We start from the raw sequence: 15,480 nt of genomic DNA on the forward strand, positions 1-15,480 counted from the left end.
CGCAGGCCCCTGAATATGACGTCACCGGGTTCAGACTTATACTAACAGCCACTGCAGCGGTGGAGTCCCGGGGAGGCTTCCACGCACTGGGACGGGTCCCACATGCAGGAGGAACATCTATGGTTCCAGTGGCCTGGAGGCTTTGGCCGCAGCAGGCCCAAAATGACACAAGGAAGTCCTTGGTTCCAAAACAGTTTATTGTCATGGCGGATGGTAGATGGATCTAGGCATACGCCCCCCATAACTCAGGGCAGTCCTGAGTTATATAGAGAGGGAGAAAGGGGGAGGATCTGGGGAGGATGAGGGAGTATCTGGGGAGGCATGCTTAATTTGTTCCGCCCTCTGGCCTTCATTAGTATGCAAATCCCTAGGCCCTGAGGCCTCTAGTCACACCTTCTAACAGTGCACTTTGGGAGGGGCTGTCTGGCCTTCATTAGTATGTAAATCCCTAGGGCCTGAGGCCTATAATCTGGCCTATGTGACTGAACAATGTAATTCTATGAAGACTGGACTGCTTTTCAGGACCCTGGGTTCTTGAGGTGCACCAAACTCCTGCCGGTTCTCACGCAGAGTCTCGGGGTTCTAGGCAACTGCTCAGCCATGGCCCAGGATACCCTTATGCAGTTCCACACCCTCCTACCCTCTACCTCCTTTGAGTATTTTGTTCCCCCTTCTAGGAAGGTCTGAAACATCCACACTTTGATCATCCTTCTTCTTAAGCTTCATATGGTCAGTGAATTCTGAGCTTTTGGACCAATATCCACTTCTCAGTGAGTGCATACCATGTGTATTCTTATGTTACTGGTTACCTCTCTTGAGATGATATATTCTAGTTCCATCCATTTCCTAAGAATTTCATGAACTTACTGTTTTTAACAGTGGAGTAGTACTTCATATGTGTAAATATACCACATTTTCTGTATCCATTCCTCTGTTGAAGGAAATTTAGGTTCTTTCCAGCTTATGGCTATTATAAATAAGGCAACAATGAACATAGTAGAGCATGTGTCCTTGTCATATGTTGGAGCATCTTTAGAACAATTAGACAACAAAAAGAAGTCAAAGGGATACAAATTGGAAAAAAGAAGTCAAAATATCACGATTTGCAGACAATATGATAGTGTGCTTAAGTGACCCCAAAACTTCCACCAGAGAAATACTAAATGTGATAAACAACTTCAGCAAAGTGGCTGTATATAAAATTAACTCAAACAAATCAGGAACTTTCCTCTACTCAAAAGATAAACAAGCTGAGAAAGAAATTAAGGAAATGACAACCTTCACAATAATCACAAATAATATAAAATAGCTTGGTGTGAAACTAACCAAGCAAGTGACAGATCTGTATGACAAGAATTTCAAGTCCCTGAAGAAAGAAATCCATGAAGATCTCAATACAGAAAGATTTCCCATGCTCATGGATTGGCAGAATTAATATAGTAAAAATGGCGATCTTGCCCAAAGCAATCTACAGATTCAATGCAATCCCCATCAAAATTCCAACTCAATTCTTCATAGAGTTAGAAAAAGCAATTCTCAAATTCATTCATTTGGAATAACAAAAATCCCAGGATAGCAAACTATTCTCAACAATAAAAGAACTTCTGAGGAAATCACCATCCTGTATCTTCAAGCTGTTTTACAGAGCAATAGTGATAAAAACTGCATGGTATTTGTACAGTGACAGGCAGTTATTTCAATGGAATAGAATTGAAGACCCAGAAATGAACCCATACACTATGGTCACTTGAACTCTGACAATGGAGCTAAAACCATCCAGTGGAAAAGAATCAGCATTTTCAACAAATGATGGTGGTTCAATTGGCAGTAAGCTTGTAGAAGAATGTAAATCTCCTTGTATGAAGCTCAGGTCCAAGTGGATCAAGGACCCCCGTATAAAACCAGATACACTGAAACTAATAGAAGAGAAAGCAAGGAAGAGTCTGGAACACATGGGTACTGGGGAAAATTTTCTGAACAGAACACAAATGGTTTATGCTCTAAGATCAAAAATTGACAAGTGTGACCTCATAAAATGTAAAACTTCTGTAAGGCAAAGGACACTGTCAATAGGACAAAATGGGAACTGGCAGATTGGAGAAAGATCTTTAACAATCCTACATCTAATAGAGGGCTAATATCAAATATATACAAAGAACTCAAGAAGTTAGACTCCAGAGACCCAAATAACCCTATTAAAAAATGAGGTAGATATACTAAACAAACTGAGGAATATCTAATGGCTGAGAAGCACCTAAAGAAATGTTTAACTTCCTTAGTCATCAGAGAAATTCAAATCAAGACAACCCTGAGACACCAGTTAGAATGGCTAAGATCAAAATCCCAGGTGACAGCACATTCTGGTAAGGATTTGGAGAAAGGGGAACATGACTCCATTGTTTGCAGGATTGCAAGCTGGTACAGTCACTCTGGAAATCTGTCTGTTAGTTCCTAAGAAAATTGGATATAGTACTACCTGAGGACCCAGCTATACCACTCCTGGGCATATAGCCAAAAGATGCTCTGACTCTGATTTTAAGTTGGTGTATTAGCAGTGCCTTAGGTGTTACAAGGCCTTCCTGGGTTAGACTTATTAGCTTCTCCTAACCACCACCATTGAGCAACTCATTCATCAATGCTATGTTCAAGGGTGGTGGAAATCCTTAGATCCATACCCCACCTGTCATTGCAGCTGACTTACTGTATATCTTTAAAATAGTTGTAAGTGGAAATTAGGCATATGTTCAGAAAAATAAAAACGCTTGAGTTAGGCAGTTTGAGGTTTGGCTAAACATTCTTAGTTTAACTAAACCTCTGACCTTCCTGTAATTACAGAATATTGGAACAAGCAAATATGGAACAAAAGAAAACCCAATAAAGTAAGAATGACCTACAAGATCCAGATCAGCCTCTGAGCCCAGCAAGCCTGGGTATTCTGGTCTAACTGGAATGTATATGTTGCCAGCAACCAGTGGTGTTGTTTACTTGCCTTATAACGCTCTACTCTAGACTTTTAATGTGACAGCATCTCCATCTATGGTAGCCTTCCATTTTACAGTGGAACTGTTTAAACTCAGACACAATGAGGGTATTCAGATATTTGAGAGAGGAGAAGCTAGATATGATGTTGGGCTTAGAAGAAGATATCAGAAGATAGAAAGATCACTTATGCTCCTGGATTAAGAGGATTACCATATTATAAGTGGTCATTTTACCAAAAGCAATCTACAGATTCAATGCAGTGCCCATCAAAATTCCAATACAATTATTCACAGACCTTGAAAGGACAATTCTCAACTTCGTACAGAAAAACTACAACATAAACAAAACAAAAACAAACAAAAAATAAAAACAACCCAACCCAGCAATGAAAACATAAAACAAACCCAGGGCAGCTAAAAATTCCTCAGTAAAAGAACTGCTGGAACTCTCACCATTCCTGATTTCAAGCTATAGAACAAAGAAATAATAATATCGCCAACATTATATTGGCATTAAAATCAGATACATTGATCCAAAGACATAAATCAACACTTCTATGAACCCCTGATTTTTAACAAAGAAGCCAAAATACACATGAATATACTGGAATGTGTGGAAAACAGTGGAGAAAACAAAACAAAATTAAACAAACAAAAATAAAAAATAAAGAAAAAGAAAAGAAAAAAGAGAAGGAAAATAAAAGAGAAAGGAAAAACCCAGGTTCTTCAATAAATAGGGCTGGTCACACTGGATCACTACATGTAGAAAAGTTGAAGTAGATTTTTAATTACCATCCTTTAAAAAGTCAAGTCCAAATTAGTCAATGAGCTCAGCATAAAACCATATACACTAAATCTGATAAATGACAGAGCACATAACACCCTGCAACTCATTTACAGAAGAAAAGATTTCATGAACAGAACACCAATAGCACAAGTGCTAAGATCAACAAATAATAAATAGAAATTACTGAAAGTTAAAAGCTTCTACACAGCAAAGGACATTTTTATTTGAACAAAGTGGAAGCCTATGGAATGGAAAAAAGAGTTCTACCAATGCCACTTCTGATAAGAGATCTATTTTTATATATGTGTGTGTGTGTGTGTGTGTGTGTGTGTATTATATATATATATATATATATGTGTGTGTGTGTGTGTGTGTGCATGTATTATACATATATATGTATGTATATGTTTCCAAATTTGATATTCAAAAACACGTAATTCAATTTAAAATGGTATACAAATCTAAAGAAATAATTCTCAACTATAATCATGGGCTGTTCCACTAGCACCACAATTCCCAAATAAAAACTTGGAGACATATATTTATAAATTAATGCCTAAGCCATTAGTTAATCTTGTTCTTAAACTAGCTCATAAATCAACTATCCTGTTTATACTATTGTATGTCTGCCATAGATGATTACCTTTTCTCCATTTTATTCATCAGATTTTACCAGAGTTTAGATGGCTAAATTCCAGCCTCGGTTTCCCAGAGTTCCTATGTCTCTGCCAGATATCTCATCTTCTAATCCTGTCTCATTACATTGGCTATAATATTTTTATTGACAGGTGATCCTTCCACATAGTACAGAAGAGCTTGTGCCTAAATTGAGCATTTTTAGTAAAATAAAATATTTTTTCTATCATCAATAAAGTCTATAGAATAAGAAAAATTATAAATACTATTGGCAAAGAATTACATTACAATGTCCAGTCCATATGTATTTGACAAATTTGGGGAAAATACTCTCCTAACTATCCTGTCTTGGTGAACCCAAATATCTACACTAAAGTCATTTTGTATCATAATCTGCACTCCCAACCTAAAATTATCTTTTTAGACTTTAAACTGTTTTCTTACATCTTAAATAACTTAAGCTTAAGTGGGAGACTATAACTCCATGTGGAATTTATTTAATACTCATATTCTTCTTTGTGGATGATGCCAGAAGCAGACATCTCCTTGTCATGAAAAGCCTTTTATTAATCCCTGAGCTTTTTAAAGACTGTCTCTCCATGTATCTCTGTTCTTATTCCTAGATATCCACTGTTTGTGGTGATTTGAATGTGTTTGGACCAGGGTATGGCACTATTAAGAAATGTGGCCTTGTTGGAGGAGGTGTGGGCTTATTACAAGAAGTGTATCACTGTTGGTGTGGGTTTTGAGACCCTTCCCTTGGCCACATGGGAACCAGTCTGCTCCTGGCTTCCTTTAGATAAAGATGTAGAACTTTCAGCTCCTCCTCCACCATGCCTGCCTGGATGTTCCCATGTTCCTGTCTTGAAGATAATGGACTGAGCCTCTAACCCTGAAAATCAGCCCCAATTAAATGTTTTCCTTTATAAGAGTTGCCTTACAGTGACTGTTCTCAGCAGTAAAACTCAAACTAAGACAGAAGTTGGTACTAGGCCTGACCCTGCTTTTGTTTGGGGGAATGTGGATTTGGGGACTTTGTAAAGCAGTGGAATACTTTAAGTGGGGCTTAATGGGTCATACTACTAGAAGCATGGAAGATTGTTTCTGAATGGAGTTTTAACTGTGGGTACCTAACTCAAGAAGTTTCATAGAAGAAGCCTTTTAGTATGTGGCCTAGAGATTGTTTTTTGTTTGTTTGTTTGGATTTTTTTTGTTTTGGTGAATTTGTGGCTGCATTTTGCCATTGTCCTACAAGTCTGCCCACATTTAAGATGTGTTTAGATACTAAAGTTCACTTTTGTGAAGAGGATTTTAATGAAAATATCAAGGAAGGAAAGGAAACATACAAAATGCATGGGTCAAAGAGTAAAGGGGCACTAGGAAGTGGAATGAAGCTAAATCTTGTGTTCAAAGATGCTAAATGGAATTAAGATAGTGGTGACCTTGGGTCAAGATCCTACACAGATAAACATATGCTTTTGCAGTTAAAGAAGGGATGGTTAAATCTAAGAATTATTATGACCTGGTTATTGTTTCATTTGAACTTTTAATCTGTAATGAAGTGCAATCCAGAAATGGATACACTTATGACCCAGATCTTAAATCTTGGCCATTAAAAGCTTAGGTTCAGGCATGGCATTATACAGCCTGAATCCCAGGAGACACAGACCAGTAGATCTCTGAGATCAAGGCCAGCCTGAGACAGAGCAAGTTCCAAGTAGGGACAAGCTTATGTCCAGGACTGGTGGTTCACATATTTAATCTCAAAACTCAGAATACAGAGGCATGCAGATCTCTGAGTTCAAGGTCAATCTACAGAGAAAGTTCCAGGACAGCCAAGCTTGTATAGTGAAGAAGTTCGAAAACAGAAATCTGGTGAAAATAGAATAGAATAAGGGGGCATATAAAGCTGCAGCAAGCAGCTTCAGCCATGTTGCTCTAGCATTATAGTCAAGAGGAGAATGAGACTACGGGACAATTGATGTTGGTTAGCTGAAGCTAAAAAATTAGTGGTGATTAAGAGATCAGCAGCACTGTGGTGAAATCTCATGGGATTTATTTTCTGATAGCACAAAGACTATGTGTTCCGGAGATAGCTAAGGTTGTACTTTGTGCTGAAGCTGTATTTGGTAATGTGTAAGTGAGAGGACTCCATTCTGATACTAAACTTCATTTTAAGAGAAAAAAGCCTCAGAACTTGAACTGGAGCTGAACCGAACCTACACTCATATACCAGGAAGGACCCCATGGCTGGTTTTTGGCCCATATCCCAGAATTATTCCCAAGCTACTTCCTAGAAATAGTTAATCAAAGATTAGTCTGTTTCAGATGCAATTTCAGACAGTGATTGTTCACATCTTGCTTCAGAACACTCATCTGTCAGCTTACAATAGTCATTCAATTAGATGTTTGCCAGGATAGACACTCCCTCACTTGCTCCAATATAAAACTTTGTCCCAGTGATAGGTCAGGGCTTCTTCACCAAATCATCCTACCATGTCAGTGTTGACCAATAAGTAGGCCTAAACTCTAGCTTGAATAAAGAGACCCTAGTGTGATTACATTGGAGTTGGCTCCTCGTTGGTCTTTTGGGGATGCCAAATGAGACACAGCCCAAGTGTCACCCATGGTACTGGTTTCAAAAGGGTCATGGAAAACAGCTGAGGCTTGACAATGTGTAAAGCCATAGAAGGCCATTGGTTAAGGTTTAGCTTCAGTTGCAGTTGACAGCACAGGACTGAAGAGGTCATGCAAAGAAGTTGTAGCAGGGAATCTTGAGGAGAGCCTATGAGAAGCTACTGGTGAAGCCTTGATGCAGCTCCAGTGTATTGGAGATACCAGTACCATGGAATGACCACCAAGAACTGCAGCAGCAGTGGCATGAAGTCAACCAGAATCTAGAGTGCTGTAAGATAACAGAACTGGAGAAGTGACTCTTTGGAGAATCCCAGATCATGTGTGGATCCCAGACATTAGAACAAGAAGCTATGAAACTGAAGTTACCTTGGAGGCCCCAAGATATTAGGCATGCCAGAGCTGTGAGACACCTGACAAGGATACTGTTGCTAACAAGGAGTAGAAACAGTCCAATAGAAAGAATTATATTGAAGTCAGCAAAACTGAAAAGAGTTGGAGATCAGATATGGAGATTCAGAGTCTGAAGTTTGCCCATCTGGTTTTGGTCTTGTTTTTGTTCAGAATTTCCTTACTATGTTATTATGAAACGGAAATGTATATCCTGTAATGAAAGAGGTACACAAACTGCCTTTTGATTTTGCTTTTATAAGGGAGTAGAATTAATAGATTACAAGAATCTCAGAAGAAACTTTGAACTTTGGACTTTTGACACTGTTGACACTGTTATAGACTATGAGACTTTTAAAGTTGGACTAAACATATTTTGCATTATGCTATGCCTAAGTATGGTGTACAAAGACTCATGTGTTTGAATAAGCCTATGGGAACTAGGGAGAGGACTGTAGTAATATGAATATCCACTGGGCCAGGGAGTAGCACTATTAAGAGGTGTGGCCTTTCTGGAATAGGTGTGGCCTGTTAAAATTATGTCACTGTGGGCATTGGCTTTGAAACACTCCTAGCCATATAGGATCCAGTCTTCTCCTGGCTTCCTTTGGATGTATGTGTAGAACTCTTAGCTCCTCCAGCCCCATGCCTCTCTGGATGTTGCCATGCATCTCCTTTAAAGAGTTATTAGATCACTCTCTAATTGTCCTGTAGAATTGTGAGAAATGACAGTAATGTGTTTTATATCATAATGTCTAAAATAGTGTGTTCTTATGGATACATATGTCAAAGCATCATCAGCTTCAATCTGCAAAGGCATTTCAAAGAGAGCCATCACCTCAATAAATGTAAAGTCTCAGAATCACCCTTTTCTAATCTCAAGGCAAAAACGTATTGAAATCCTGAGCATGAAACAACTATATAATGCATTAACATATGTATATATTTTGTTTCTTCAAACCCTACAAAATGAAACATGCAAGGCATTGTATGACTTTGCTCTAAGATGAGTTCATGAAACAGAATCTGTACTTGTAATCAGCATCTATGTGGGTTGCCATTCTAATTCCTCACATCTTTGTGGATTTTTCTCATATAGAACTACCTTTCTTTGCTGTTGTGATAGGTTCCAGATTGGATTCTTTTGAAATTTCTGCATGAGTCAAAGGATTGTCTAAAATTTTGTTCTATTGTTTGTAACTTAGCAAGGATTTTTTCAATCCTTTCCATATCTAAGTCTATTTTCTTTTGATCTCCCTTAAAAAGAATATATAAAATTGTAACTTGTTGAAAAATAATTTGTACACTATTAAGTGAAACAAAATCATATGGGTTCCAGATGCATTAAATCATTGTGTTTTCTATTCTTTTAAACACAGATAATATGTTTCTTCTTAATCTCTAATTCTCTTCCCTTAGGACTTACCAAGTATCTTACCAAGCCTAATGACTTTTCAGTTTCCCACCATTTCCACATATCTGTAGCTGGCATCCACCAAATCTTTTTGCTGCAGTTATGGACACAAACTGGTTTGAGTCGATCCTCTGACCTCCACCCACTGTTGGAAGGTGGCTTGAGCCCACAATGTGTCACTGCACCTTCTGGGTCTGGGTAGTTACAGGATATTCCTGTGGTCATACTCTAATTTTCCATCATCTCAGGCTGCTCAGTCCCTCTGCTGCATCTAGGAAGACCACTAGGTCTCAGACCAGAGCTAGAATGCAGAACACTTTTTGAACTCAGCACATGAATTAGCTCATGGCCCTCCTTTTCTTAAAAAAAAATTTGGATATTTTATTTATTTGCATTTCAAATGTTACCCCCTTTCCCAGTTTCTCCTCCAGAAACCCCCTATCCCATCAACACTCCCCCTGCATGGGTCTCCTTTTAAAGGAGCTATGGCTGTGGCAAGCATTGAGGCTTTTGGTTTGCTCTCTTTAAAGAAACACCTTCCTCCTGACTATAAGCCTGCTCAAGGAGGTTTTGTTTACCCCTTTCACCCAGGACTTTTTCAATACCTGAAACTTTTGTTATAAATTTGGATTTTTACCTAGGTTGAGATTACATGCACCGTTGGGCACCATTTGTAAACGTGGGCTTTTCCACCTATGCTCCAGATCCCAAATAAAAACTCAGAATCTTATATATTTATGAATTATTGCCTAGGCAATAAACTTAGCTTCTTTCCTTACTAATTCATAACTCAATTATCCAATTAATACTACTCTATGTCTGCCACACAGCTGGTTACCTCTTCTCAGTTTCATACGTCCAACATCCCAAGTCCAGATGGTCAAATTCTCTTTTTTCTTTTGATGGTTAAACTCTTGCTCCTGATTCTTTTCCCAGAATCCTTCTTACTATGCTGGATATTCCACTTTATAAACTTGCCTCACTTCATGTAGTGTGTAGTTTAAAATATGGTCTCCCCACATCCACGGGGAGCCCCAAGCCCTGGTCCCCGTGGTTAGCTCCACACTCCTAAGCCAGCTTCTCTGTCACTAGCCTGTAGAACCTGGGTGCCACTTCCCCACATTTTTTTTTGCCACGTAAAATGATAGCTCCAGAGAGTTGTAATAACCAGCTAAATTTATGACAGTAAATCTTCAACTCCAAAATGCTCAAAGATCATAAAACTCAATTGATACAAACACAAGCTGCACACCTAGATTGGACAAATTTGCCCTTCTTTACTCAATCATCAATCTATGAAATCCCCACTTACTTCTGCCTGCATGCAAGGGAACCCCAGTGCACTGGTTTTTATAAATTTATCAATAAATCTCATGTTATTGCATTGAATACCATCCGTGAGTGTTTCTGGGTAAGAATGTTCCCTGGTTTTAGATCTTTAGGTCCAACAATGTCAGGCCCAATGAAGGTATGAGTATATGGTGGCCAATGCTTGTTTTGTTTCTGACTAGTCTTCTTTGAATGTGTATATTTTGAATGTGTATATTCTTTGAATGTGTATAATTTTGCTGTTTGTCTTGCTGCTAGACACGGCTCTGTGTTTGTTGGCCTGGGCTTGCTATATATCTCTAAGCTTTCTGGTCACTGGGTTTAATTCAGCAGAAAATCAAATGTTTTTTTGTTTTTGGTTTTTGGTTTTTGGTTTTTTTGGAATATGCATAATATTAAAGGGTTTTTTTTTTCTTCTTTTTTTTTTTACAGTGCTCTACTTCATTGAAAAGCCAGCTTTTGACTTGGGTTATGGCTCTTCTTTTGCAGACACAGTCATGCTTTTACAATCTCTCTATTTGTGTTAGAGCCTATGACAGGGAAAAAAGAGAAAAACAAATAAGCTAAAAAGATTATTTGCTTTATTTACTTGTCTAAGGCTGTTATATGAAATTTTGTATCTCAGCATTTGTAACTGTATTGGATATTGTTAAAATTATGAAATATCTGTAACAAAAAAGTTAAGTCAAAACTAGCAACACAGGGTTAATTGTTGAAAATTCATGCATAGATAATTTTAAAGAAACCATGTGGCATTATTTCATTTTGAGATATAAGTAAGAAGTGGCCTACTTCAATCTTTAGCTAGCCACTTGCTTGGTAGCCATTGTTGCTAGGGCTGCAGAGAAAAGACATCATATGACTTTACCATTCTCTTAATTCAAGATGACCATACAATATAGGCCAACCAAGAAGGCAACAACAGATTTCCAAGATACTTAAGATGAGTATGGATTTTTGTCTAATTTCAATCCTGAAAACATGGATTATAAAAGATAAGATTTTAAAATAATGGTTGTTTAATATAAATCACTCAGGTAGTATTTATTTTCAAGACATGAGGAGGTAATTGAGATAGATAGGCTATGAGGCAGGCTATGTATGCTTCCAAGGGTGGGGTCAAAGTGGTGACCCCAGCCCTAACGAATCCCATATATGGAACACTAAGTTGTTCGTATTGTTGGTGGAGCTTGGTTTTGCCTTGTACAGATTATGTTTGTGCCCTATATCTTCACTATTCAAGTAAAAAAGTTTTTCATTTTTGATATTCCAGGACATCAAAGTTATAAGAATTTAAACTTTTTGAGAGAAAATTTTGGGGATTAAATGAAAATTTAAATTTAAAAAAGGCTGAATATTTTTAAGGAACAGTGTTCAAAATATTTAAATTTGTAAGGCTATTGAAGATTTTACATGTATTATTTAAAATTTTAATTTCATCCTTATTATTAAATTTATTATTTTAAATAGAGTGATTATGATGTCCTTATTATACAATCTTGATTAATAAATAGATAATTAAATAAAAGCTAAAAGTTAGGATTACAACCATGAGCACCAAACAATAAACATCAGAAAATGGATATTCTTATTTTATAATGCAATAAGACAGTGACACAAGGTGAATGGCAAAAGTCTCTTTTTACCTAAGGTCTATTCAGGCTAATAGAGACTGATTTAAGAATTGATGTCTAGCCTCCAGTCTTTGCAAATGTTGTTATGCTTTAGCTATTTTGATAAATGGAATCATATAAGAAACTATGATATTCTATGATATTCTATAATGGCACATGATGTCAAAGTAAAAAATTTTACAAGAAAGAAAAGTTGCAATGTCCCTATGAACTTTATTCATAATTTAAAATGTGTGTTTTGATACTTTCTTAGTTAGAATTCCATTGTTGTGAAGAGAAACCATGACCAAGGCAACTCTTATAAAGGGCAACACTTAATTGGGGCTGGCTTACAGGGTTAGAGGTTCATTATCATCAAGGTCCATTATCATCAAGGTTGGAAGCAGGGCAGTATCGAAGCAGCCATGGAGCAGGAGGAGCTGGGAGTTCTACATCTTGTTATGAAGGCAAACAGGAGAAGATTTACTTCCATGTGGCTAGGAGGATTGTCATAAAGCCAAGTCCCACAGTGACATACTTCCAACAACAAGGCCAAACCTACTACAAGGCTGCACCTCACTATAGTGCCACTGCCTAGGCCTAGCAAATAAAAAATCAACAAGGACATGAAGAAGCTTCAACTCAGAAGTTGTTATTTGTTTAAAGCTCTGACTTAGATAGGGTTTTACTGCTGTGAACAAACAGCATGACCAAGACATCTCTTGTAAGGACAACATTTAATTGAAGCTACCTTACAAGTTCATAAATTCAGTCCATTATCAACAAGACAGGAACATGGCAGCTTCCTGGCAGGAATGATGCAGGAGGAACTGAGAGTTCTACATCTTCATCTGAAGGCTGCTAGCAGAATATCTGCTTCCAGGCAGCTAGGATAAAGGTCTTAAAGCTCACACTCACAGTGACACACCTACTCCCACAAGGCCACAAATACTCTAAAAGGGCCACACCTTCTAATAGTGTCACTCCTTGGGCCTTGCATATTCAAACCATCACATTCTACTAACTGGCCCATACAGGCTTGTTCAAACATATAAGACTATGGGGGTCACACCTGAATATAACATTGCAAAATACATTTAGGTCAACTTTGAGAGTGCCCATAGTCTATACCAATCTCAACAATATTAAAAATCCAAAATTCAAAGTCTCTTCTGAGAATCATTCAATCACTTAACTGTAATCCTCAATGCAAGATAGGAAACCAGCTGAGAAAACTCCAAACTCTGCATCTCCAAGTATGGTATCAAAGTGATCTTCAGATCTCCAATTCCCTTTTCATCTTTGTTGACAGCAATAAACTTCTTTATTCTGGTCTCGTTCTACTCCCTGTTAGCAGCTTTCAATATCACAGAGCCCACAGCTCTGGCATCTCAAATATCTTGGGGTCTCTGAGGCAATTTCAATATTACAGCTTCTTGTTTCAATATCTTGGATCCACATCTGATGTTCTGGGCTCCTCCAAAGGGCTTTGGTCACTTCTCTAGCTCTGCCCTCTACCACTCTAAGCTCAGGTTGATCCATTCCACTGCTGCTGCTTTTCTTGGTGATCATCCCATGTTACTGGCATCTCCTATACACCGGGGTCTTCAACTGCAAACAGGATTCACCAGTAACTTCTCATAGGCTTTCTTCATAGTGTCAATCCTCAACTCCTTTTTATGACCCCTTCAGTCCTGGGCCAACAACTGCTACTGAAGCTGAACATTCACCAGTGGCCTTCCTTGGCCTCTCACAGTCCCAAGCCTCAGCTGCTCTTCCTAATCCCTTCATGTCTTCAAAACCAGTAGCACCTGGGTGACTCTTATACATTACCAAGTCCAGCTGCAGAATGAGGTATAACCTCAGCTATCTCTGAAACCCAGTTTCTTTATGCTCTCAGAAAACACTCCCTAGTAGATTTCATTTCAGTGATGCTGACCTTTTCTTAATCACCACTAATTTCTTAGCTCCAGCTAACCAGCATCAATAGTATCTCTTTCTCCTCTTGACTATAAAGCCATGGGCACATGGACAAAGCTGCTGAATTCTGCTGCTTGCAAGAGCAGAAACATGGTACCTTATTCTAACACATTATCACTAGCTTCCTCTTTCCCTCTCCTTCACTGCCTAAACTTGGCTGTCCTGGATCTTGCTCTGTAGAGAACTGCATGCTTGTCTCCTGGGATTAACAATGTATACCATCATGCCTGGATTTAAGCTTTTCTTCACCTAGAATTTACCCAGTCTCATGCTGGCTTCAAACTCAAAGGTCTGCTTGGCTTTATCTCCTGTGATTAAAGGTGTGCACTACCATGCCTTGATATAAATTTATCTGGGTAGGCTCTTGTCACAAAGTCCCATTCCCTTAATTTTTTATCTCCTTGAACACAGGATTCAACTGCATTTCACTTCCTGGTACTCCTTTGATAGTCGAAACATATATTTTATATTTTTCCTTTATCAGCTTGCTACACTTGTTTAAAATGTTCTTCACGAGACTTAACCTGAGAACAAAGTCTATGATGGGTTTTTTCTGAGATTTCATTTGTCAAAGCAATTATTCTGAATCTCTGCACTTTAGCCTTAAACAGACTCTTCAGACAAGGGCAAAAAGAAGCCACGTTCTTCACCAAAATACCCACAGAAACAGTCCTTAGGTTACATATCGAAAATTTCCAATGAAAACACTTGGATCAGTTCTACACAGTTCAAATTATCCTCAGAAACAAAGTCTTTGGTGTTCCTACTAGGATGGCCCATCAAATCCTGCTTAAAGCATTCCATAGCTTTCCAAATCCAAAGTAGCAAAATCCACATTCTTCCAAACAAAAGCATGGTCAAGCCTATCACACCAGACCATGGTACCAACTTCTTTCTTAGCCTTTTACTGCTGTGAACAAACAGCATTACCAAGACATCTCTTATTATAAAGATAATATTTAATTAGGGCTGGCTCATAGGTTCAGAAATTCAGTTCATTATCATCAAGGCAGGAAGAACATGGAACATTCAGGCAGGCATAGTGCAGGAGGAACTGAGAGTTCTAAATCTTCATCTGAGAGCTATTAGCAGAATATTGGCTTCCAGGCAGCTAGGATAAGGGTCTTAAAGCCCACACCCACAGTGACACACCTACTCTACCAATGCCACACCTACTCCAATAGAGCTACACCTTCTAATAGTGCTGTTCCCTAGGCCTAGCAGGTACAAATCATCACAGGCTCAAAGTTAATAGAGATAAAAATGTAAAATTCTAGGCTTATCAAAGCTAGTATCTTATTATAAACCATTAAATATATTTAAGATATGCAAGTTAATAATCAATAACCTTACAAATGGTCAAATTCTTTAATGTGGTTGGAACTATAATTGTAGCCATGCTAAAATCTAATGTAATTAATTACAGAAATAAAACTTATTTACACTACTATAGATATTTGGGAAGTTAAACAAGCAACTAAAGGTAGGCAAGGTTTGTTTCATTGTTCACTCAGTTATACTTAATAGATAATGGTCCTCAAACTTGCGAGAAATCTGCTGAATATGAAACTTAAAATGTTTAATAAAAAAAGTTTACCATGATAGACAAAGACACCAGCTTCTAACAGTGACTCCAAGGTCCCCAAATAGACGATGAAGCTCAACAATTCAACCTGGGTTATGGTAACACTACCCACAGGGCAAGTCTGGCCAAGT

General features: G+C 38.1%; 1 protein-coding gene across 1 annotated transcript in view; it reads left to right on the plus strand.

Annotated features, from left to right (window-relative positions):
* The window catches only part of LOC114614579 (low molecular weight phosphotyrosine protein phosphatase-like), a 3,897-nt gene extending 1,345 nt beyond the window's left edge, over positions 1-2,552 (plus strand). Inside the window, exon 2 of the mRNA XM_028760213.1 lies at positions 2,525-2,552. Coding sequence (XP_028616046.1) covers positions 2,525-2,552 — 28 coding nt within the window. The remainder of the gene's footprint in view (positions 1-2,524) is intronic.
* The last annotated feature ends 12,928 nt before the right edge of the window (positions 2,553-15,480 follow it).

The sequence above is a fragment of the Grammomys surdaster genome, unplaced genomic scaffold (genome assembly GCF_004785775.1).
Source record: "Grammomys surdaster isolate TR1022 unplaced genomic scaffold, NIH_TR_1.0 126391, whole genome shotgun sequence".
NCBI lineage: Eukaryota > Metazoa > Chordata > Mammalia > Rodentia > Muridae > Grammomys > Grammomys surdaster.